A 23,778-nucleotide genomic window follows, 5' to 3' on the forward strand; every position below is an offset into this window, starting at 1 on the left:
GTGGCCGTGGCCGTGGCCGTGGCCGTGTGGCCGGGCGGGCGGGCGGGCGGAGGGCGCGCCGCGGGCGTGGGAGCGAGGCGGCCGGGCCGGAGCAGGCGCGCGCGGCTCCCCAGCAGGCGCGGGGCTCCCGGGACCGCTCGAGTCGGCGGCCGGCCTCCGCGCGACGGGGCGGCGGGCGCGGGCGGCGGGCGACCCTCGCGCCGACCAGGACGCGCCCTGCCCGGCGCGGGCCAGGCGGACCCCGAGGGCCGGTCGGCGGCGCCGGCGAGGCCCGACAACTTGGCCGGGGCCGCGCCCGCCCTCCCGGACCCGCCGCGCGCTCACTCGCCGCCCGGAGCCGGGCCCGGGGCCTCCCGCGGCGCGAGCCCGGCACAAAGGCAGGAGCGGCGGGCGCGGGCGGGCGCGGACGGGCGGGCCGGGCCGGGCGGGCGGGCGGGCGGGCGCCCACCTGCGCGGACGCCGCTCGGCGGCCATGGGCTGCTTCTGCGCCGCGCCCGAGGAGTTCTACTGCGAGGTGCTGCTGCTGGACGACTCCAAGGTGGCGCTCACCACGCAGCGCCAGGGCGTCAAGGTAGGCGCGCGGCGACGTGCGGGGCCCGGGCTGGGGCCGGGGGCCCGGGCGGCCGCTGCCTCCTCGCTCCGGACCCGGGCCCCGGCCACGCGTCGGGGGAGCGACCCGCGGGCCCCCCGGGAGGCAGGTGGCGCCCGCGCGAGCCCCACGAGCGCGGCGCGACGCCCCCGCCGGAGGAACGGCCTCTGGCGTTCCCGTTTTCCTGCCACTTCGACGGGGCTGGTGCGGAGCGCGCTGCCGGGCGCAGGCTCCTTCGACTCTGCGGGCAGGTGCTACTGGGGTGGGGGACAACGTCCTTTGCACCCGCGTGCAAGTCCAGGGCTCTCCAAGACACGGGCCGCAACGTGGCGCGGGCTAGCCGGACCCATCCACAGCCGAGGCGCGGGAGCTGCAGACCGGCTGCCTGCCTGCCTGCCTGCCTTCGGGCACTCTGGCCTTGGCACTCGACAGCCCGCGGACACGCCTGGCGCCGCCCGGGAGCTCCCCGAGCTGCTGCGGACCCGGAGTGTTCGGTTGTGTTCCCTTCTCTCCTGACGGCTGGAGCCTGGCCCGAGAAGCCACGTCCGTCCGTCCGGCCGGCCGGCCGGCCGCCTTCTCCTTCCCGGTCTGCGCCTCATAGAACCAGTCCGCGAGGTGCAGGGCCTCAGCTTTCCCTGTGCGAATCCACTCGGACTTAGCCGCACGCCCTTGGAAGGACTGTTGCCGGCTAAAAGCTTCAGCGCTGATATTCCCATTCTTGGCATACAGGGGCCATTCTTTCTCAGGCAAAAGGGACCCAGAGTTATCAAGAAAGTAAACCCTTTCCATTAGGAAAGACTTCCGAAATTTCCTTGCCTTGTAGATAGCAAGCAAAAGTCAATCATGCGCTTTCTTTCCCTTTCTTTACTATTTTGTTTGTTTGTTTTGGGGCCACACCCGGTATCACTCAGGCCTTACTTCTGGCCATGCACTCAGAAATCGCCCCTGGCTTGGGAGACCATATGGGACGAGGGGGATTTGAACCGTGGTCCGTCCTAGGCTAGTGCGGGCAAGGCAGATGCTTTACTACTTGCGCCACCGCTCCAGCCCCAATCATGTAGTTTTGGGGGGCATGTTTGATATTTTCAACATATTCCAGCCACCATCCCCATCCCCAAACGAAATTATCAAGAGAACTTACTTTTCAGGGTGACGTAGCATTTTTTGGTGTGTGGTGCATATAAAATAGCCCCAAATCACAAAACAACATTTTGAGGCTATTCTGATTTCTTTTTGGCTTGGGAATAGAAACGATTTTAAAACAATTAGTGATGATTTGATGTGATGCAAAACAGCAGACAAGTCTTTGCACGATGCAGAATGTAGAGTCTCTGCAGTGTGTGCTTTCTGTATTGTGGTGAAAGCCATTCTCCCGTCAACCATGCAGCATGCGATGGGGATCAGGTGCAATAATTTTGTCAAGTGACCATGAATCAAACAGATTCATATCCAGAACCATAACTATGTTTTATAATTATAAGCACCTCATGGTGCTTATCTTGTTCAACAAATAGGTTGAAAATTCATGTGTGATTCAAAGGCAATTAACAGCTTTATAATGCTGTTACTTTAGATAGATACTACTTACCTAAATAATTCTAGCAGGCTTTTGTTGTAAGTAATCATTTTGCAACAGGCTTGGCCTCTTTCAGCATCACAACAGCATGCTATCTTTATTTTGATGGCCATATGTGTAATACAGATGTCTCCTGAAGTTAAGCACAATATCTGTAGCTACCATGCTAACCTAAAAATCCATGTGGTAAGCACCGAGCCACTTGTGATGTGTACTAAATTCAATACAAATGTATTTATAAGTGGAAAAGTGTCTGACCGTCATGCATCTTGTATGGTATCAATATGGTATATTGACTTTTTATTTCTTTGTTTGCTTTTGGGTCACACCAGCAGTGTTCAGGGCTTAGTCCTGGCTCTGTGCCAAGAACTCACTCCTGGTGTGATCTGGGGACCATATAGGAATCAGAGGATGAACCTGGTGACTACTTGAAAAGCAAGAGTCCCACCTATATACTATTGCTTCAGAACCCCCATTATTGTTGAGTTTTTAAAAAGACTCCTATTTTATCATATAAATAAAAAACAGTAAACAGTATTTTCTGTCAATACTTATTGTTATGGTGTTTTCCCTTGGTAATTTTGATTGTCATTAAAGTTAAATTTTAGTATGCCAAATCCTAAAGTATTTAAATAGTCCCTAAATTAACAGAAAATACTTTGTGTTTTTTAAGTTTTTGTTTTGTTTTGTTTTTGGGGGGCACACCCTGCAACACTTGAGTTACTCCTGGCTCTGCACTTAGAAATTATTCCTGGCAACCTCGAGACCATATAGGATTCCGGGGATCGAACCTGGGTTGGCTGCTAGTAAGGTAAATGCCCTATCCATTGTGCTATTGCTTCAATCCTATCAAAATTATTTTTTAATATTTATGTTAGGATTATCTGCTTTTTCACAGTCTCTCTCAAATATAATTAATTTTGTGAACATCAATCATGTTTTGTCTTCCATTTAAAAAAATCTTATTGATTCCTAAAGTTAAGAATTTGCTTCTACTACTGTTGCAATTATGCAACAGTTGTGTGAAGACATTTGATTATACTTCATTTAGAGGAAGTGTGAGAGAACTTAGGTAATTTTTTTTTCTCTACCATTTTGGTGCTCAGGCCTCCCTCACTCCTTGTGGGCTAGGGTAACTATATGAGTTGCTGGGTATTAAGCCCAGGTTTGTCCCTTGTGAGGCAAGTGCCCTACCCACTGTGCTAGTGAGTCCCTTCTCTGCCATTTTGAAAAACTAATGTTGGATTTATTTAAGCAAATTTATTTAAGGATTTATTTAACAGATAACAAATTAAAAACAGCTATGAAGACATTTTTCCAATATGGGTAAAGATTTTAGCTCTAGAAAATCAGAGCTGTGTTTGTTTCCATGGAAAGCATTTCAACCTGCAAATAGTAGCTATGCATTTTGAATGTCAAGATAAGTTGAATTCAATGAAAAATACTTATTTCAAATGAATTAGAAAAATAAAACATCTGTATTCATACTCCGTTAAATAGACATTTACGTTAACTTGCTTCAAAAGTAGCCTCACCTTGACAAACAGGAAGCCTTTTGTGTGCCATTGTAGTTGAGTCTTATCCAAGATTTAAAAACCCATTTCACATTAGACAATGCTGTGGATTAAGCTTCACAATAGCTTTTAACTGCTTGTTCTCTGCTGCTATCTCTAGTGTTTATTTAAGCAAGAATTTCTACTAGGGTTGGTCTCTGGGTTTTCTGGGCAATGTTTGATTAGGGGAACTTAAGTTATATCCTTTGTAGTTATTTCTTTGTGCTGGGGCCCTTTATTGCTGTTCTTTTAAAAAGTAAAACTTGAATTTGGCTCGCAGGTTATGTGTTTGCCACTTAATCAGCAAAGTAGTTCTTATATTTATTTATTTAACTTTGGGGTTATCCACCCGGATGCTCAGGAGTTACTCCTGGCTCTGCACTGCTGATGGTGCTTGGGTGACTATATGGAATGCTGGCGATCAAACCGTGGGAGGGCTATGTGTAAGGCAAATAAGCGCTCTACCCGCATTATTATTGCTCCGGCCCTGCAAAATAGTTTCAGGGGGTAACATCACAAAGTTTGATGACAAATTTAGTCCTCAAAATTATTGCTGCAAATACAAACTGGATTAGTGCTTTCATTTCAGCAACATTTTGACCCTCAGATAAAATTTTTCTAAACATCGAGATGCTCATTTCCCATTATATATTTGACTAATTAAACTGATCAGCAGAACATTGTATTACATTTTTAGTGGCTTTATTGACAGTTTAAAGTTCGAGTGTGTAGTTCATTCATTAACTTTCAGGTGAGCTTACTTCTTACCCATCTCAAGGTTTCTGAAGAGTGTAAGTTAGTGTGGATGCTTTCTTTGATCAGGAACTCCTGGTAGGCATGAAAGACTATTGTAAGATGAGGACTTAAGTTTACTTTTCTATTTAAAAAATTTTTCTTTTTGGTTTTTGGGCCACACCCAGCAGTGCACAGGGGTTACTTCTGGCTTTGTGATCAGAAATCACTCCTGTCAGGGTCCAGGGACCATATGGGATGCCGGGAATTGAACCCGGGTCCTTCCAGGATCATCTGCATGCAAGGCAAGCGCCCTACCGCTGTGATCTCCCTCTGGCCCTCTTTAACATTTTTTAAAAACATAAAGTACTTTATTTGATGACCATGTATTACACTTGTTTCCAAGTAAGTGGGAGAGAAATTTTTTTAAAACATAAAGTACTTTATTTGATGACCATGTATTACACTTGTTTCCAAGTAAGTGGGATTAACAAAGAAAAAGAAAGGCCAGAGAAGGAAAAAAAGAGTTTAGCAATAAGAAAATTTGGAAATTATTTTTTTCTTCAGTGAGGTCATTCAGTCATTGTCAGAAGGTTTACTAAGCTCTTACTGCTAGTTGATCTTTCTGTTACTTTTTTGTTTCTGAACATCAAGTAGCTTCAGTAACACGTGAACATTTAAATTGGTGTGTTCCTATTGGAATGACAATATTAAAAGATTTAGATTGTTGTGTGACTGCATAGATGGCTGCACAGACCAGGAATTCCAAGCACTGTGGCTGATATCACAGCTTTTCTGGGCCATGTTTTCAGCTGCCAGGTCTTTGGGAAGTATGAGAAGGGATGGTGAGGGTGCCCACACTCATTCCAAAAAACCATGGTAATATCAGTCCAAGTACTAGCATACTTGGAGTTTTGGTCAGTTTGGTGTCTACAGCAGAGAGCTGTAGAGAAGTGGTGAAGATGGGCCATTTGAAAAACTCTGATTGTGGGTGATGGGTGCACTTGGTGTGATGTTAGCAGGTTGATGACTTGGCCCACCCTCTCTTTCCCAAACTCTCAGCTTTCAGCTGCATGACTGTTGTACCCTTTTCTTTTTGTTTGTTTTGGGGCCTCACCCAACAGAGGTTACTCCTGGCTCTGTGCTCAGGAATCACTCCTGGTGGGCTTGGGACTATATGCGATGCTGGGATTGAACCCAGGTCTTCCACTGTGCTGTCGCTTCGGTCATTTTCAGTTTTTTTTTTTTCTGTAATCATTATTTTAATTTTTATTTATTTTTTAAATATATTTTTATTTAAGTAACATGATCATATTTGGGTTACAGTCATAACCAGAACACCTCCCTTCACCAGTGTAACGTTACCCCCTCCCCCTTTCCATCCCCTGCCTGTATTCGAGACAGGCATTCTACTACAGTTATTTGTTTTTAAGTTCAGTAAGTTGTATTTTTTTTTCCTTAAAGGATAAGAGTAAAAAAATATATTAAAGGTGTGATAGTGGGAATCGCCATTGTTTGCATAGGTCCAGAAAAATGGGAAAATGGAGAAAAACTCCTTGACCTGATTACAAAAAGGCCTCACCCTAGAAGTTTATTGGCATAAGACAGATTCTGGGTTCCAGGCATACCAGTTCGTCCAACTCCAGTCATTCTCAAGGTCCCAGTGAAACTTTTTCCCACTTTAGCTATTGTTGGTATCAGATTCTTATATTTAAAGACTCTGGATTCAGTGCATTTCTTTCATCGATGTCAGGCTGATGTGGAGCATCCTCTAGTTTCAGCATACCATTCAATGTGGAGCGATCTGCCCTGCATGCAGACTGTTGCTGAGTCGTCTGGGTGTTGGGAGCCATTTTCAGTTTTTAAATTACTTTCCCCCCTTATCTTCCTTTGATGCTATTGCTAGGACTCCAGGTGCTGGTTGTATTTGCTCATTGTGCTGTAGTAATAACACATGGTTGTGGGGTGGAGGGCTATGTGCTCCACACTCCTGGCCATTATATTCCAAAAGCCATTGGTACTGTGTAGCTTGCTGAAAATTGCAGTTTTTAGTTACAAATACATGAACACACCTGGCTGAGGTAAAGTTTGCTGTACTATGAATTATAGAAGGGAGAGCTGCCAGCATTGGAATCAGAGATCAAACTGTAAGCCTCATACTTACAAGGATGACACATTAGCCATTGAGTTCTACTCTTCATGGAGTTCAGTTAACTGGACACTGCTGACTGGAAGAATGGGTGGTAGAGTTCTTCTGGACTTCTTTCATTAAAAAAAGTGTAGGGATATTGATCCCCTTCAGAAAGTCTGTCCTTATGGACTGAGCTCCTTTGAAAGGTCCTGCCACCTAATACTATCTGTCATCTTCCTAATTAAGTCTAAATCATAATTTATTTCAGGAGGGGCATACTATAGAACATTCAGATCATGCAAGTAGTGATAAAATTAAATTTGAAGCAGAAAGACAAAAGTCCAGACTCTTTCTTCTTAGTAACATAGACACTGGGTGTTTATTTTATAAAAACACAAACAAATTCAGGAAACTTTTTTTTTGGGGGGGGGTAAGTGTGTGTCCTTTTCAGGACCTTTGCATTCCTTATCTTCACCAACCCTGTCATAGCAACTGAAAGCATTCCAGATGTTGCCAGATGTCCTGAGACAAAAGCACTTTCTGTTGACAGCTGTCACCATGGATCACTGCATTCTCCCTCATCTTGTGTTTATGTTCAGCTTCATCAAATGCAAGCAAACAGTGGGAGCCCTTTTTTTTTTTCTTGTCAGGGAATGAATTCCATCTATTCTAAATCAGAGAAAACTGTATGACATCTCTGTCCTTAACACGCTTTCACTCTTGGACTCAGAACTTAGATGAAATTAGTTAAAGAAGGCGTGATGGGATCAGTCCTCTTGGGGGACTCCACTGTTCATGTACAAGCTGTACAACTTTTTCTGCATCTCAGTTACCCTATCTGTAAAACAGGACATGATGGCTTTCATGTGGCCAGTAACTAGAAATGTTAACTGTTTTCTTTTCTCTTCAACCTCCTGTGTTCTCTGTATCATGTCTGTATATGCCATTCATCATGGCTGTGTATCCACTCACCCCAGTGCCAGACCCTCTTCTGTGACCTCTCTTTGCTTCACTGATAGCTTTTCTTACAGACTTCCACTGGGGAGTCTCTCTTGTGCTTTAAATGTGGGGGTCCTGCTGATTGCTGGACCATTGCCTTGTTTTTGCTGTGGTTCCTCTGAACTGTCTTTAAGGCTTGACTTAGATGTTCTATGCTAGAAAGCCAATCTGACAGCAGAGCTAAGTGCCCATGAGGGCCTATAGTTCCTATTATAGATAGCATTTGTCACTTTGCAGGCATGATTTCTGGGGAAATCCATTTCCTCCAGCAATCACCTATGTCCTGTTATCTGTGTACCCCAGGAGCTTGGGCTGATACCACATGCAATAAATGCTTTGGACTCAAATACTTCACTTGGAATAGATAGGTCACATTGAATATTTTGGATATTAAGGTTATTTTTGCCATTATATATTTTACTCAAAAAGATTCTAGAATAAAATGAAACTCAGGGTAAAAAGTCTGTTGTCTTTAATTTTTATATTGAGAGTGGGAAGAAAATATGATGATGCAGTAGACTGAATACACAGAACTTTCCAGAGCTGACCTCTGCCACTTCACGATCACACCATATTGCATCTAGCTCCCAGATAGCAGAAGTAACTTTTAAGTCTCTCTCTCTCCTGAAAAGAATGCAACTGGCCTCTTATAAGTAAAGTCTTCTGGAAGAGGGCATTTTTCAAGAATGCTTGGTAGCTCCTTATCTTTTCCTTTTCTTCCTTATCTGGTTCTGCAGACTTAGAGCAGTGACAGGCAGTCCACAGAGTGCACTTTCATCCTCAGGGACAATTGCTATAATGTCTAAATTTCTGTTTCCCAGTTTACTCTTCAAGCTACATCAATCTTAACTCTGATTTAAAGCTTAATGGAAAAGACATGTCACTAAGTTTTGGGTTGTTACTGGATTATTAAGACAAATTTGTTGTTGTGATCCACAGTGTATTTTCTGCAGGTCTGCTATATATGCCAAGTCAGAGGTGTGATTGTCATGACCCCAGCCTCTCTGGTGGCTTTGGTTGAGTGTGGTCTGGGAAATTGTAGCCACAAAGAAAGTTCTGTTGGTGTTTTGGGCTTTATTGAGCCACTGCCATTTGCTTTTATGTCCCAAGATTTGTTTCTAAATCTGATGTCCTCAAGGGAGGAGCGGGCATCTGCTATCACCTATTGGAGATAAATAAAGCACATTCAGGTCAGGAACCAGTTAGTTGAGTTTTTCACACAGAAAATCTGTAGCTGTGGTTTGGAGAGTCTGGATTCTCAGAAATGTGGCTGCATTCCTGTGCCCTCTGAGCTGTGTAGATCTATTTCCCGGGGATGTGTGTGTTTAAACTGAACAACCATTCTCCTTTCCGTTGCTCATTGTTTAGTCCATTTATCTGTAACTCAACCCTTTTGCTAAAGGGTCTCCCAAGGGGTTGATAGGGCCCCTTTAGGATCTAACAATCAGCGAGGACAGAAAGGCCAAACCCTGACTTCCAGATGTGAAAGAAGTTTGTTTCAGGGATATGGACAAGCCAAGAGAGGGTTAGAACCAGAGAGATGGTGGCTGGTGGCCATGGTTTTCCCCCCATGACAACAACAAAACCTGATGAGACAAGTGGAGCAGCCGTGGTCAACCCTGGTGTGCTCTCTGCCTAGGAGAAAGCACAGTTGGTATCTGCCCAGAGGCCCAAGGGCCCAACTTCTAGGCAGGGCACCCTGGAAGTGGGGTAGTAAGTCTGTTCATCAACTTCCAGACAACTAGTTGTGTTAGTATTGGGTTTCTCAGTCCCCAAAGTAGCATTGCAGTTTTTCAGTTAATATGGAGATGGAGTGTCTAGAGAGGAGGTGCTTAGGGGCCTGACTGACTCTACCGGAAGGTGAATAGGGCCTTGGTATAGATAACTCTGGCTCCCTCCCATTGATCAGTACTGTCTACCTCATAGTAAAACTGGGGAATTCTGGGGCTAGAGTTATAGTAGAGTGATGTTTCCCTTGTACAAGGCGGAACCAAGTTCAATCTTCGGTATCCCATATCGTTCCCCGAGCACAGTCAGGAGTAGCTGCTGAGCATCCCTGGGTGTGACCAAAAGATCGAGAATACATGACGGACATCATGGACATCAAGCTCTGTGCCACTGTTAACAGAGGTGGAAATTAGAGAGAGGGAAATGCTTGTTTTTTAATGGGGCCCCTTGGATGTTCTCAGTGCCTGAGGGGCACTATTGTCAATGAGTGAAAGCTGGATGAATTGGTTTTTGGAAGAGGAAGTCACTTCTCTCTGTGTGAGCCAATGAAAGAACAAGAGAAGACACCCATCTTCTCTTTTCTTGAGGGTCCCTGGGAGCAAGAAGTTGGCACCTGCTTGACAATAACAACAAAAGGGAAGGACAGAGTGGGCTTTACAGTATTGCTATTTGCACTTGCTGACTGGAAAACGGGCTTTGGGGGTTGGAAAGGGATTATTTTGGAAATAACTAAGAGCTGCTTCCCTTTTCACATTTTCTTTTTTTGGGGTAGGGGGGTGGGTGGACATACCAGGTTGTACTCAGGGCTTACTTCTGGCTTTGCACTTTTTGCAGGCTCGGGAGACCTTAATAGATGCTGGAGATTAAACCCAGGTTAGCTGTGTGCAAGAAAAGCAGCCTATTATGCTGTACTATCACTCCACTCCCACCCTTTGCTCTTTTAAATGTCAACCTCTATGTACAGATTTTTAGATTTTTGAAGGTCATAGCTGAGAATGACCTCGCATACTTTGGTAGCAGCATGCTGAATGAAGAATGGACTGGCCAGCTTGCCTGTCTGAGCACAAAGAAGTGAGTTTTCATTTATTATCCTTCAGTGCCAATGAAGTGTTACAAAATAAAGTGGAGATTAGGAAGTCTGGCAGGATTTGCTCATTAAAATTGCTTGTAGGAGTAAATTGAGTTAAAAATGAAGGTTTGTAGTTCTTTTGATCTCAGCAGTGAAAACATTGTTAATTATGATCTAACCTTTGTGACAATTTGAAGAGCCTGAGAATCTTAATGTGTCCTTTTATTCTGGATGCTGTCATCCTAACCCTGAAAATTTGCCCTGTAGATCACCTGTAAACCATTCTGTGCCCCTTGGGAGATAAGATTGTGCCAGTGTCATGGAAACATCAGTATTGACATGAGCACCAGGGAATTCTCCAGAGTTGCTCTATAAAGGAAGCCAGACTCCAAGCTGACAGCAAATCAATCTCTTTAGGTGGCTGGTTTACTTGTGAATGGTGCTGACTTGTCATGTCTTTCCCCAACTCTATGTTTTCTGGTTAAAAATACTTGCATTTGGGCCCGAGGGATAGCACAGCAGGTAGGATGCTTGCCTTACATGGCTGACCCGGATTTGATCCCTGGCACTCCATATGGTTTCTTGAGCACCTCCAGGAGCTACTCCTGAGCCAAGAATCGCCTTGAGCATCCCTGGGTGTGGCCTCAAAACAAACGAAACCCAAACAAAATAAAAAACTTCTGTTTTCCTCTTTATGGAAAATATGGTGCATGTGTGTGTGTGTATGTGCACACCTGCATCACGCACCCTTGGATTACAGGGAGAAAGGTGACTTATCATTTAAATATCATTTACATATTTGATTCAGTTGTCTTTGAATGTAAATAATGTGACTAACTGCTCTCTAGGATATTGCTTATCTTTCTTTCCGAGACTGTGTGCAAAAACACAGTATTTCTGTCCTGATACATGTTTGCCTAATGTATGAAAATCTGATCACTGAAAATAGGTAAGTATTTTCAACAAGACATGTTCTGATTTACTTGGAAATTACTTGGGCGAGCCAGGAAGATGGTCAACTTGTGGGGCTCATGCCAGGCATACACAGGACCCTGAGCTTGATCCTAGCTTCCTATTCCTTTAGACACCCCATTGCCCCCAGCACTGCTCCTGGCTCCTGACCATGAAGTCGACTAGGCTAGCACTGACCATCAGACCTCACTGTGGGGCTTAGGAAATTTCCACTGTAAGTTAACATCATTTTTATTTATTGTAAAATTGTCAGTTCTGGGGCCGGGAAGGTGGCGCTAGCGTAGGACGGACCACGGTTCAATCCCCTGGCGTCCCATATGGTCCCCCCAAGCCAGGGGTGATTTCTGAGCGCATAGCCAGGAGTAACCCCTGAGCATCAAATGGGTGTGGCCCAAAAAACCAAAAAAAAAAATTGTCAGTTCTAACTATTAAAAAGTTTCAGATGATTTGACTTTGGGGGAATGAAGTGTAACTGTTTTTTCATTCTTATACTTACGAGAATTTTGACTTTCTTAATTATCCAATTCCTCAACCGTCTGCCTGGTTTTTATTCTTTTCCCTTTCAAGGCACCCTGTCGAGTAAAACCATGTGCAGTTAAAATGACACCTAAGAGAATGAGAGCCAGGGAGAGCCATGGAAGATGGAAGTTTAGTGATGTGAGATGATCATCTGATACCTGATGCCTGCCCAGTGCCTGGTTCGAGCTGTTCTCCTACCTGGGGTGCTCACTGACTACACTCCTTCAGTGTGCTAACAGCCATGCCTTTTTGTTGAGGCATGTTTTGGGTTGGAATGATTTTCAAACTTCTCCATCCTGCCTATGTTGCTCACATCTTACATAGTTGGGTTATTTTTTTTCCTCCTTCAATCACGATGCTTGCTTGAAATTTTTAGTGCCTAGATATTCCTGGCTCTGGTGTAACTGAAAATATTTGCAGCGCTGGGGGTTCCAGTGACAGCAGATCTTGGTGCATGTGGTTGCACAGGGGGTTGGATTTTTTTTTTAGTAACCCAAAGTAAAAGTTTCAGACTACCTTGTTATAGTAATGATTCCTTTTTTTTTTTTTTTAAATTTATCTCCAAATTGAACCCACTACAATCACTTCATGTGTAATTACCCCAAATCAGGGTCAGGAAGGCACAGTTGATGTATAGGAGGTAGTATCCTCCAGTCTTTAAACAAAATTATTATGATAAATATATTATTTGGTAAAAGTTGTTTAAGGTTTTGGGGTGGAGAGATAGCACAGTGGTAGGGCCTTGTGCATGGCCAACCCTGGAAGGACCTGGGTTCGATTCTCAGTATCCCATATGGTCCTGGAGCCTGCCAGAAGCGATTTCAGAGTGTAGAGCCAGGAGTAACCCTTTCATGCCACTGGGTGTGGCCCAAAAACCAAAAAAGAAAAGTTCTGGTTTATGACAAGTTTGTCAGATATATAAAATACATCTTTATTTTATTAAAAACATTGTTTTAGGGGCTGGAGCGGTGGCGCAAGTGGTAAGGCATCTGCCTTGCCCACACTAGCCTAGATGGACCGTGGTTGGATCCCCCGGCTTCCCATATGGACCTCCAAGCCAGGAATGATTTCTGAGTAACCCCTGAGCGTCACCAGGTGTGGCCCAAAAATAAAAAACCAACCCCCCCCCAAAAAACTCATTGTTTTATACACTTACATTTATAAATTATATATTTCGTTTTACTTTAAACAATCTCTGGCCAGCAGATAGTGAGTGAGTTATGGAATATATGGTCTTTGCATCCCAGCATCCTTCTGTGGCACCTGGTCACCTCTCTGAATGCAGCCCCTCTGCCCCAGCACCCAGACCATTCAGCTTGATGGAGTTGCTTTGGGATCCCAGTGAGAGTTGAGACTCAGGCACTGTTGATCATAAGTGTCTGTTGTCTTATTTGTTATCCAGCTCTTCATGTTCTGTAGTTGTCATCTAGTGTTCCATAAATAATTCTGATAAATAAACACTCAATTTGATATATTCCAAAGCTAGGATGAGTGTGTAGAAGGATCTGTATACTGAAGGATTATACATTTATAGAACTATAAATTGGCTTTTTAAAAAAATATCCTTTAAGCAGTGACAGATGCAGAGTTTATTGGCTAGGTCTTAACTGCATCTTTGGAATTGGGTTGGCCTGCTTTTGCTTTTCTACTATTGTTGTTGTTGAGTCCGGAAGTCACACACTTCTGCTGTAGTACCCACGGTGATACTTCTTGTGGCGCCGTGGATTACACTTCACAGTGTCAGGCGCTTGTATTGGCAGTGTGGGTTGGTACTGGAAATGGGACAGAGGGGTGGGTGTTACTCTTCTCAGCTACATGCCTGGACTGATTTTTTCCAACATGCATCTTTCCTCACTGTGAAATTGGAAGATTCTTGGTTTCTGGGTTTCTTTTTTGGCTTTTGGGCCACACCCGGTTACGTCAGGGGTTCCTCTTGGATCTGCGCTCAGAAATTGCTCCTGGCTTGGGGGACCATATTGGACACTGGGTCAGCTGTGTGCAAGGCAAACACCCTACTGCTGTGCTATTGCTCTGGCTGCTCTCTGGGTTTCTTTCAGCAGTGGTAGTACTATCTACTTCTAATTCCAGTCTGCAAGATAGTATGTAGTAAGTGCTGATTACAAGTTTTCAGCTTTATAAAGCTCTTTATAATTCTAAAAAGTGATTTAAAAATGTCAGCACAGGAAGGTTGGTGTGATAGGACATCAGGTGGGTACTTGCCTTGCATGCAATGAAACCACTCTGGGTCCCCAGTGTCCTATAAGGTCCCCTGATATCCTGCAAGGATACCTGAGTGCAGAGTCAGTAGTAAGTTCTGAGCACTTCCAGGCCTGCTTTCTTACCCCTGAATGTTGCCAGCACAAATCTATTCTTCATACAGGGAGAGAAGAATTTGAAATCTGTTTGTCATATGAGAAAACATTGCTTTTTAAGTATCTTGAAAATTTGATCCACCTCCTGCCCCACACACTCATTCTTTAAACCTCCTGCTGTGATCCAGGCCTTTGTTTTCCAATAATCCAACAATTGCCTTCTGGATGGAAAGTTATTTTAGCGTTAAGTTCACAGCTCATTAGATTAATTTATGAAGTAACTGCTTAAGAGGAAATAAAACCATTAATTTACTCATAAATGTGTGTTTACATCTGAGAACTCATAGTAGGGGGCTAACTGGGACTGTAAACTCCCTGCTGGGGCTCTTGACTCCAGTGCTCCACACCTCCCTTTCTGTTCTTGAGGAGACAGAAGCAGTGTCCTGTGAGACAGATGGGAGAGTGAAAGACCTGAAGGGAGAAGGCTCAGTGGGCATGGAGAATACAGGAGGATCAGAGAAGCTGAGACTGGAAGGTAGAGGTCAGCCCCTTCTTTTCCAGAGCCCAGTGTCACAGACCCCAGCAGGCACCTCACAGTCTTGGGGAAGGAAGTTCTGATTGTCCCTAAGACCCCCTTAGCTCAACCAGAGCTAGTGGGGCCCACTAGTTTTGGATCCCAGATTTAGCCTCTCTCTGCCATGTGGCCTGGAATCTGTTTCAAGTCATTGCTTTTTAAAACTGGGGTCTTTCAAAGGGATTCTTGCCCTTTTAAATGCTAAGAAGGAGGGAGGTTTATTCTAAATCATGGGTGTAACTAGATACTGTAAGGTAGACTGGTAGTTTGCTGCCCTGTTGGGTTTTTGATTAATTTGATGATCTGTGAATTTCTGCTGAAACAACTTAAATTTCTAAGTCTCCTCTGATAGAACTTGTGGACTTTGTTGTTTATAATTTCCCTCAGTGAATTTTCATATGATGAAAAATAATTGAGATAAATTACTTTTTTACTCTATTATTATTATTGTTAAATATTTTAGGGTTGGCAGTTTCTTTTTAAGTATGGATGACAGAAGAAAACAAACATATTTTATGAGTTCTGAAAAATAATTTCTTAGACATAACTTGAATTTTGAAGATCTTATGTAATTGTATAATACTTTAGCATTGATTTACTTACTTATTTTTGGTATGCCTGGCGCTGCTCGGGGCTTTCTTCTGGGTCTTTGCTCAGGGATCATTCTAGCTTTATTTTCATGGACCCACATAAGATACTGGGATAAGAACTCAGGTCGATCACGTACAAGGCTAGTGACCTGAACACTGTACTCCAGCTCTTAACATTTTAATGCACTGAGATCTGTCATATATAAATTTCTTTATAGATAATGTATACTTAAAAATGTAGAAATTGCTGATTTGTACTTTGGAGGATTTAAGGTAAATATATTATTTTGAAACTCGAAGGAAAAATGACAAATAATTTAACACAATTTCTTTTAAATCTTACCATCTGGGCTGGAAGAGATAGACAGCTCTTGAAAGACCTATCAAGAGCAACTGACCTGAATTCAATCCCTAGCATCACATGCAGTTCCCTGAGCCCCTCCAGGCTAAGTGATTCCTGATTAGAACCAGGAGTAAGCTCTTAGTACTGCCAGGCATGGCTTAATTCCCCTCTCCCCAAATACTGCCACCTAATAAGAATGTTATTCAATGGGGCCTGAGAGATAGCACAGCGATAGGGCATTTGCCTTGCATGTGGCGGCAGGGTCCTGATTCAATTCCAGGCATCCCATATGGTCCCCCAGCCTTCCAGGGGCGATTTCTGAGTGCAGAGCCAGTAGTAACCCCTGAGCACCACTGGATGTGGCCCAAGTACCAACATAAATAAATAAAGTTAAAAAAATGTTATTCAAGTCTGTTGTAGGCAAAAGCTGACACACATTTTAAAATGGCATTTCCTTAGCTTTGAGCCACTTCAAAGTGATGGGAAACTCTGGAGTGCTGACAGACTGTGGGCCTCTTGCAGGAATAAGGACCGGTCTGGTCCAGTGTGTACCTCTGCCTAGATGATGAACATCAGAATTCATGCAGCTGGCTTCCCTAATTGCTGGTCAAAGCTGCGCCTGCCCTTTCAGTGACAGTAAGGGGCAGGCTTAGGATTCTTTAGAGACTAGAAAGGCAGGGTTCTGCAATCTCAAAATTTTGACCATACAGACTATGGTGAGTGTTCTCTGGGCCTTGCTGAAGTGAATTTTAGGCTTTCTTCCTTGCTCCTGATCTCCCTGTCTGGGTGGTGGTCTCTGCAAAGTCTCAGTGGTTTTATGCTGCTGCCATCAGTTTCAGTGGGAAAGGTGTGTTTTCTCTCCCCTGGGCTTTTGGTTTCCTCATCAGATGGGAGGCCCATGTCTTTTCTTTGGTTTTTGGGTCACACCCGGCGGTGCTCAGGGGTTACTCCTGGCTGTCTGCTCAGTAATAGCTCCTGGCAGGCACGGGGGACCCTATGGGACACCCGGATTCGAACCAACCACCTTTGGTCCTGAATCGGCTGCTTGCAAGGTAAACACCGCTGTGCTATCTCTCCAGGCCCGAGGCCCATGTTTATATGCAGATCTGGTGTCTCCAGATGGACACAGTACACTCAAGTTACCCTGGAGGTCTCATCCCTCCATCATAAATTTAGCGAAAGCCTGATCACTTTTTTTGTTTTGTTTTGTTTTTGGGTCACACCGGTTGCACTCAGAGCTTACTCCTGGCTCTTTGCTCAGAAATTGCTCCTGGAAGGCACTAGGGACCATATGGGGTGCCAGGAATCCAACTGGGTTCTGTCCTTAGTTGGCCATATGCAAGGCAAAAGCCCTACCGCTGTGCTATCTCTCCGGCCCACTTTGGTCACTTTGGCTGACTGTCAGTGGCCTGGTCACTGTGGTGTGGGTAACAAAAGGAAGTGATGAATCTCCATTGACATATTTCTCTCAGAAAACTATTGATTATGCTTGGCAGGAGAATCGCTTTCCATCCCCACTGAGCATCTCCACTTATTGAGGGCTGTAATATGTCTATGGTCTCACCTTTGGTGATCAAATAACTGGAATCTATTACTTCAATTTTGAGATGTGCCCTATTTTATGTTCTTAAATCAGGAATAAAATGGGAGATGAAATAGGATATGCTATTTATTTATTTATTTATTTATTTATTTATTTATTTATTTATTTATTTATTTATTTATTTTTTGCACCATGCTAGTGATGCGCAGGGGGTTACTCCTGGCATTGTATTCAGAAATGACTCTGGATGATACTTGGAGGACTAAGCAGATGCCAGGATAGTATGATCATTAGATGGTACTATTACCTCAGGCCTAGAAGATACTTTTTAAATTTGATTTCTAAAGTATGTCCTAGAGTTAGCACTCAGTCAGTCTTTCATGCCATTTGTGAATCGAATCAGACCTTGAAGGTTCACTCCAGGAATTATTTATTGCATTAAATCAACATGAAATTAAAATTAAAGCACTTGGAACTCCATTCTCAAGTATCCTTTCAAATCATTATTTTGCAATAGTGATCGCATCTTTTTCTTTTTTAAAGCAGTTGTTCTAGATGATACATTCCTTTTCAAATATATCAAAACCAGCAATACCATTTTTTTGTGGGGGCCACACCTGGCGACGCTCAGGGGTTACATCCGGTTCTCTGCTCAGAAATCGCGCCTGGCAGGCTCGGGGGACCATATGGGATGCCGGGATTCAAATCACCTTTCATCCTGAGTCAGCCACTTGCAAGGCAAACATCTTACTGCTGTGCTATCTCTCCGGCCCCAGAAATACTAATTTTTAATTTAATAATATTATGCTGAAAGTTTGAATTTCCATTGGAAGTTACTAGAATCAAATACGAGTAATTTAATTTTTTAATAAATAACTTATTTAATTTAATTACCATGAGATACATAGTAACAAGGTTGTTTATGATTGAGTTTCAGTCATATAATGTTCAGCACCCCTTCCTTTTTGAGCAAATTTTATGGCTTGAGTTTCTGAGGCTACTTCTTCCCTGTATTTTTCTAGGATTTAGCATGTTGATAATATGATGATAGAAATGCCCTTAGGTCTTAGTCCAAGCATCTGTGTAAGATATGGAAAAGTCTGGGGAATTCAATTCAATTCAATTCAATTCATGACTTTTGAAAATATAAAATCCTAGGTTAAATCATTCAGCATTTTTTATGTTTTTCAGGATTGTTTTTATAGTCTGTTGCATTTATTGAGACCACTGAAACAGAAATCTTTTTAGTGTTATTCCTCTGTGCTATATTTTGGTTACCTTTGAAATACATATTTATTTTATTCTATTTCACTTAATTATTCTTGAGGGCTAGGGCCACCCAAGCAGTGCTCTGGTGGCCTGAGGTCCCACCTGGGGATTCTCAACCAGCAGGGCTGGCAGTTCAATGCAAGGGCTCAAGAATGTGGTGCCGCTCTGGCTGTGTGGTATCTGGGATTACCTGGGCTAGTTCTTTGGTCCACCAGGGCCACACCCAGTGGTGTTTGAGGGCCTTCTGTAGCTGGTGATTCTTGGGATCCCATGTGGTTTTAGGGATAAACCAGGATAAACCGCTTAAAAATAATGAGGTCTGGGGGCCGGAGCAATGGCACAGCGGTAGGGCATTTGTTTGCCTTGTTTGTTTGCTGCTGAGCCAGGATGGACGGTGGTTTGAATCCTGGCATCCCATATGGTTCCCCAAGCCTGTTAGAGGTGATATCTGAGCACAGAGGCAGGAATAACCCCTGAGCACCTCTGGGTGTAAGCCGCAAACAAACAAATAAAAATAATGAGCTCCAATCCCTGTACTATCTTTCTGCGAGCATTTAGGAAAGCATAGAAAATTATTTATTCAACTCAGATGTCCAACTAGAGATGAATAGATAAAGTTGCGGTATATGTGCACAATGGAATTCTACATAGCTCTAAGGAAAGATGAAATCTTGCAGTAGCATACAATATGGATGGAACTGTTAAAAGAAGCCACAAGAAGGACAAATACTGGATGACTTCACTCAGATGCTATATAAAGAAACAAAGAAAATCACTGGGCAGTATTGAATGCTGGCAAACCATTGACTTCAAATTATGGAACTGAGATTACGGAGCAGGGTTGAAGAGGTGGGAGGGGACTGAAAGGTGAACTATAAAGTGACAGATGGACAGTGGTACAGGGTGTGGGAACTTCGATGGTGGGGAAGACTTTGTACATCAGAACTATAAACATTAACACTATTGGAGCTATGTTAAATTATAATAAAATAATTTTTAAAACAAAAAAGGTTTATCTTAGTTCTTTGCTTGACAAACCTGGTTTTTCATTTTTCAGGGTCTTTAGGTGATTCTTTTTAATTTCCTAAGTATTCCAGGTTTCCCAGCCTTGGGGATTTACCTTAAACTATGTTAAATAAAAGTAAGCATGCTTTTCTTTGACTGACTCCCACCTCTGTATCTGACCATCTGCTAGAGAGAATATCGTCTCCACTGCCCATCCTTTACAGTTTTATTATTAGCTGTGATTGACATGTGTGTGAGTTTAAAGGTGTATGCTGTGTTGACTTGACTTAGTATACATTGCAAGATGATTATCACCATTAGTTAGCATTTTTATCACATCATATAATTGCTGCTTTTTATTGGGCCGAGAACATTTAAAATTTGCTCTAGACAGCTTTTAAACTTGTTATATTGTATTGTTGAAATGATGCTTAGCTTACTCATTACTTTGCTTTGTTTTGTTTTGTTTTTGGGCTACACCTGCAATGCTTAGGGGTTACTCGTGGCTCCAGGCTCTGCACCCAGGAATTACTCCTGGCAGTGCTCAGGGAACCAAATAGGATACCAGAGATTGAACCCAGGTCAGCAGTGGACAAGGCAAGCTCCCAAGCCACTGTACAATGGCAGACCCACGAATGGGGTTATTTTATCTTCTTCCTTAGGAGGCCTTCCAACATGAAAGTGTAATCCCCCGCTTCATTTCTTCTCTGTTATATCTATGGGCATTAATCACATTTCCAATTTCCTCATAAGAAATAAAAACAATCAAGATGTCATAATTATGCATTAAGTCATATGTTTACCTTGTAAAGTAGACCATTTAACATTCATTTGAGTTTTGTATTTTCTTTTTCTTTTTAACTTTATTTATTGATTGATTGGTTGGTTGGCTTTTGGACCAACCCCAGTGGTGCTCAGGGCTCACTCCTGGCTCTGAACTCAGAAATGGTCCTGGCAGCTGGGGGACCATATGAGGTGCTGGGAATTGAACCAGGTCCCTCCCATGTCGACAGCATGCAAGGCAAACACCCTACCACTGTGCTATCTCTCTAGTCCCAGAGTTTTGTATTTTCAATATTCTGCTGCATCAGATTTTCTCAAAACATAGCATGATGCTTGATTTACACATAGGATTTCCCCCATGAGCAGCATTAGGCTCCAATCCGGATATCAGACTTCATCCTCATCACACGTTCCCATTCCTATCATTGCCAGTAGTAAAACTCAGCTCCCTGCTTTCTGCCAGTTGTATCTCTTCTTTCCCAGCCACTATTGTTAGAACTTCTGATTGACTTGAAGAAATGTTGATGCCTTGTATTATTTCAAATATTATTACATTAGGTAGAGAATAGCAGATTGAAAAAGGAGATTCACTTTCTCATATGATAAGATGTCTAAAAATGAAGACTAGATGTTAGGTTCTACAAATACTACACTAAACACCAAATGCTCTTTGACTTTTTTAAACTGACTAGTGTGAAATATCGTGTTTCTTGTTTGTTTCCAGAGTCTTGCTATGGTAAATAGTGCTGCAATGAATATAGGTGTAAGGAAGGGAGTTTTGTATTGTATTTTTGTGTTCCTAGGATATATCCCTAGGAGTGGTATAGCTAGATCGTATGGAGCTCAATTTCCAGTTTTTGGAGGAATCTCCATATCGCTTTCCATAAAGGTTGGACTAGACAGCATTCCCACCAGTAGTGGATAGGAGTTCCTTTCTCTCAACATCCCTGCCAACAATGCTTGCTCTCATTCTTTGTGATGTGTGCCAATCTCTGTGGTGTGAGGTGATATCTTATAGTTGTTTTGATTTGCATCTCCCTGATGATTAGTGATGTGGAACATTTTTTCATGTGCCTTTTGGCCATTTTTATTTCTTCTTTGACAAAGTGTCTGTTCATTTCTTCTCCCCATTTTTTTTTATGGGATTAGATTTTTTTTCTTATAAAGTTCTTTCAGTGCCTTGTATATGATGGGTATTGGGTGAATAGTTTCTCCCACTTAGTGGGTGACTCTTGTATCCTGGGCACTATTTCCTTTGAGGTGCAGAAGCTTCTACAGATGAATGGCTAAAGAAACTGTGGTACATATACACAATGGAATATTATGCAGCCGTCAGGAGAGATGAAGTCAGGAAATTTTCCCATACATGGATGTACATGGAATCTATTATGCTGAGTGAAATCAGTCAGAGGGAGAGAGAAAGACACAGAATAGTCTCACTCATCTATAGGTTTTAAGAAAAATGAAAGACATTCTTGCAATAATTTTCAGAGACAAAAGAGAGGAGGGCTGGAAGTTCCAGCTCACTTCATGAAGCTCACCACAAACAGTGATGAGTGTAGTTAGAGAAATAACTACATTGAGAACTATCCTATCAATGAGAATGAAGAGGGAAGTAGCCTGTCTAGAGTACAGGCAGGGATGGAATGAGGAGGAGGGAGATTTGGGACACTGGGGATGGGAATGTTGCACTGGTGAAGGGGGGTGTTTTTTACATGACTGAAACCCATCCTTAATTATGTTTGTAATCAAGGTGTTTAAATAAAGATATTAAAAAATAAATATTGTAAGTTTCTTAAAAATCACAATCACATACTTTCCATGAAAAGACTGATAATTGCTAAGAGTATTAATCACTTTGTAAATTAATAGGTATTCTACCAAGGCTTAAAGAAATTGAGACATGTGAATTTAGATTAGCATTGTATTTTATTATATTTTACACATTGACTTGTTATTTGTCTGATATTTTCACTGTTATGTACTGCTTTTCATCTCAAAAAAAATCAAAAGCCTATTTCTTGGGGCTGGAACAACCATACAGCTGGTAGCGTATGGTTGCATGCAGCCAACCTGAATTCAATCTCTGGCACCCCATATTGTCACTCAAGCTTGCCAGGATTGATCCCTGAGTGCAGATTCAGTAGTAAGCCCTGAACATTGCGATGTGTGGCCCCAAACCAAAAAAAAATTAGAACTTTATGCTCAGATTAGTCCTATATACCATTGCACATTATTTGAAAGTATTTTACTTAGTATAACTGCTATAGAGGTTTTTTTTACACTCTCCCTCCTCCCTTTAAGAGGAGGTTCCCTATACACCTGACATTTTTGGAAGACCATCATATGGGATGACCGTACCTTGATGGGTCATACTATTTTTTTCACACCCTGTAGCATGGGGGCATGTGTTGGAGGTTTAAACAAAGTGCCCTGATTAAGCCTGCTATAAAGACTGGGGATAATTTATAAAATTTTCCTGTGGGCTCTTGTTGGGGAGAACAGTAACATTAATGATACATGTCCTGTCATAACAGGTTCAGGCCTCAGTTAAGGCAGGAATGCTGAGGCCAGTGTTCTAATTTTAGGTCTCAACCTTGAACAACAACTTTTGCAACTTGGATTTTTTTTCACTTTGTGACTATGGATTTTCAGGTTTTTTTTTTTTTATTATTATTAATTTGCTTAAGTGGTTGGGTTTAAATATTGTTGGTTTGGTTTGCTTTCTATAGCATGCAGTTAATATAGCTTTGGACATGTTACCTAACCTCTTTGGATCAATTTGCAAAATCTTGCAGAGTGTTTTAGAGAGACAGTATATGCTAAGTATGTCTCATTGCTCTTGATCGATAACTGGTGAATTGCCGGTAATCAGCATTATTTGCAGTGTTGTGTAACAGAATAAGCATACTTTTCCATAATTGTGAAATTCTAAAAGTCTGAAAAGTTTAAGAATCCCCACAACTACATTTTATTATAAAAAAACTTGATCTGATATTAATTTATTTGAAGAGATATGACTAAGTTCTGAGTTAATTTAAGAAACTCCTTGTTTTCAGTGTGAATTTTTGCTGCAGAAATATATACTTACCTTTTATTCTCTGAAAGCATGTGGGATATATTGGATGAACCTTTCTGAAAATCATTTTTTTTCCTTTGTGCTCTATTTCTGAACCACATCTCCAGAACCTAGAAAGTCTTTGTATATTGAAACACCAACCTGAGTTTTGGATTTGCGGGTTTATGGAGGACTGTTGACAGATAATGGCTCTCAGAGAAAAATTAGGTTAGTGGGAGACAATAAATTTAAAAAATTTAATTTGTGTATTTTATTTATTTTTTATTTTTTAAATACTTTAGTGAGGTTTTTTTTTTGTTTTGTTTTGTTTTTGTTTTGTTTTGTTTTGTTTTTGGGTCACACCCGGCAGCGCTCAGGGGCTACTCCTGGCTCTATGCTCAGAAATCGCCCCTGGCAGGCTTGGGGGACCATA

At 42.6% G+C, this 23,778-nt stretch overlaps 1 protein-coding gene across 1 annotated transcript in view; it reads left to right on the plus strand.

Moving 5' to 3' along the window:
• Positions 1 to 472: 472 nt before the first annotated feature.
• The window catches only part of EPB41L4A (erythrocyte membrane protein band 4.1 like 4A), a 294,094-nt gene continuing 270,788 nt past the window's right edge, over positions 473 to 23,778 (plus strand). The window contains exon 1 of the mRNA XM_049776051.1: positions 473 to 571. Coding sequence (XP_049632008.1) covers positions 473 to 571 — 99 coding nt within the window. The remainder of the gene's footprint in view (positions 572 to 23,778) is intronic.

This window comes from Suncus etruscus, chromosome 6, assembly GCF_024139225.1.
Source record: "Suncus etruscus isolate mSunEtr1 chromosome 6, mSunEtr1.pri.cur, whole genome shotgun sequence".
In the NCBI taxonomy this organism is placed as follows: domain Eukaryota; kingdom Metazoa; phylum Chordata; class Mammalia; order Eulipotyphla; family Soricidae; genus Suncus; species Suncus etruscus.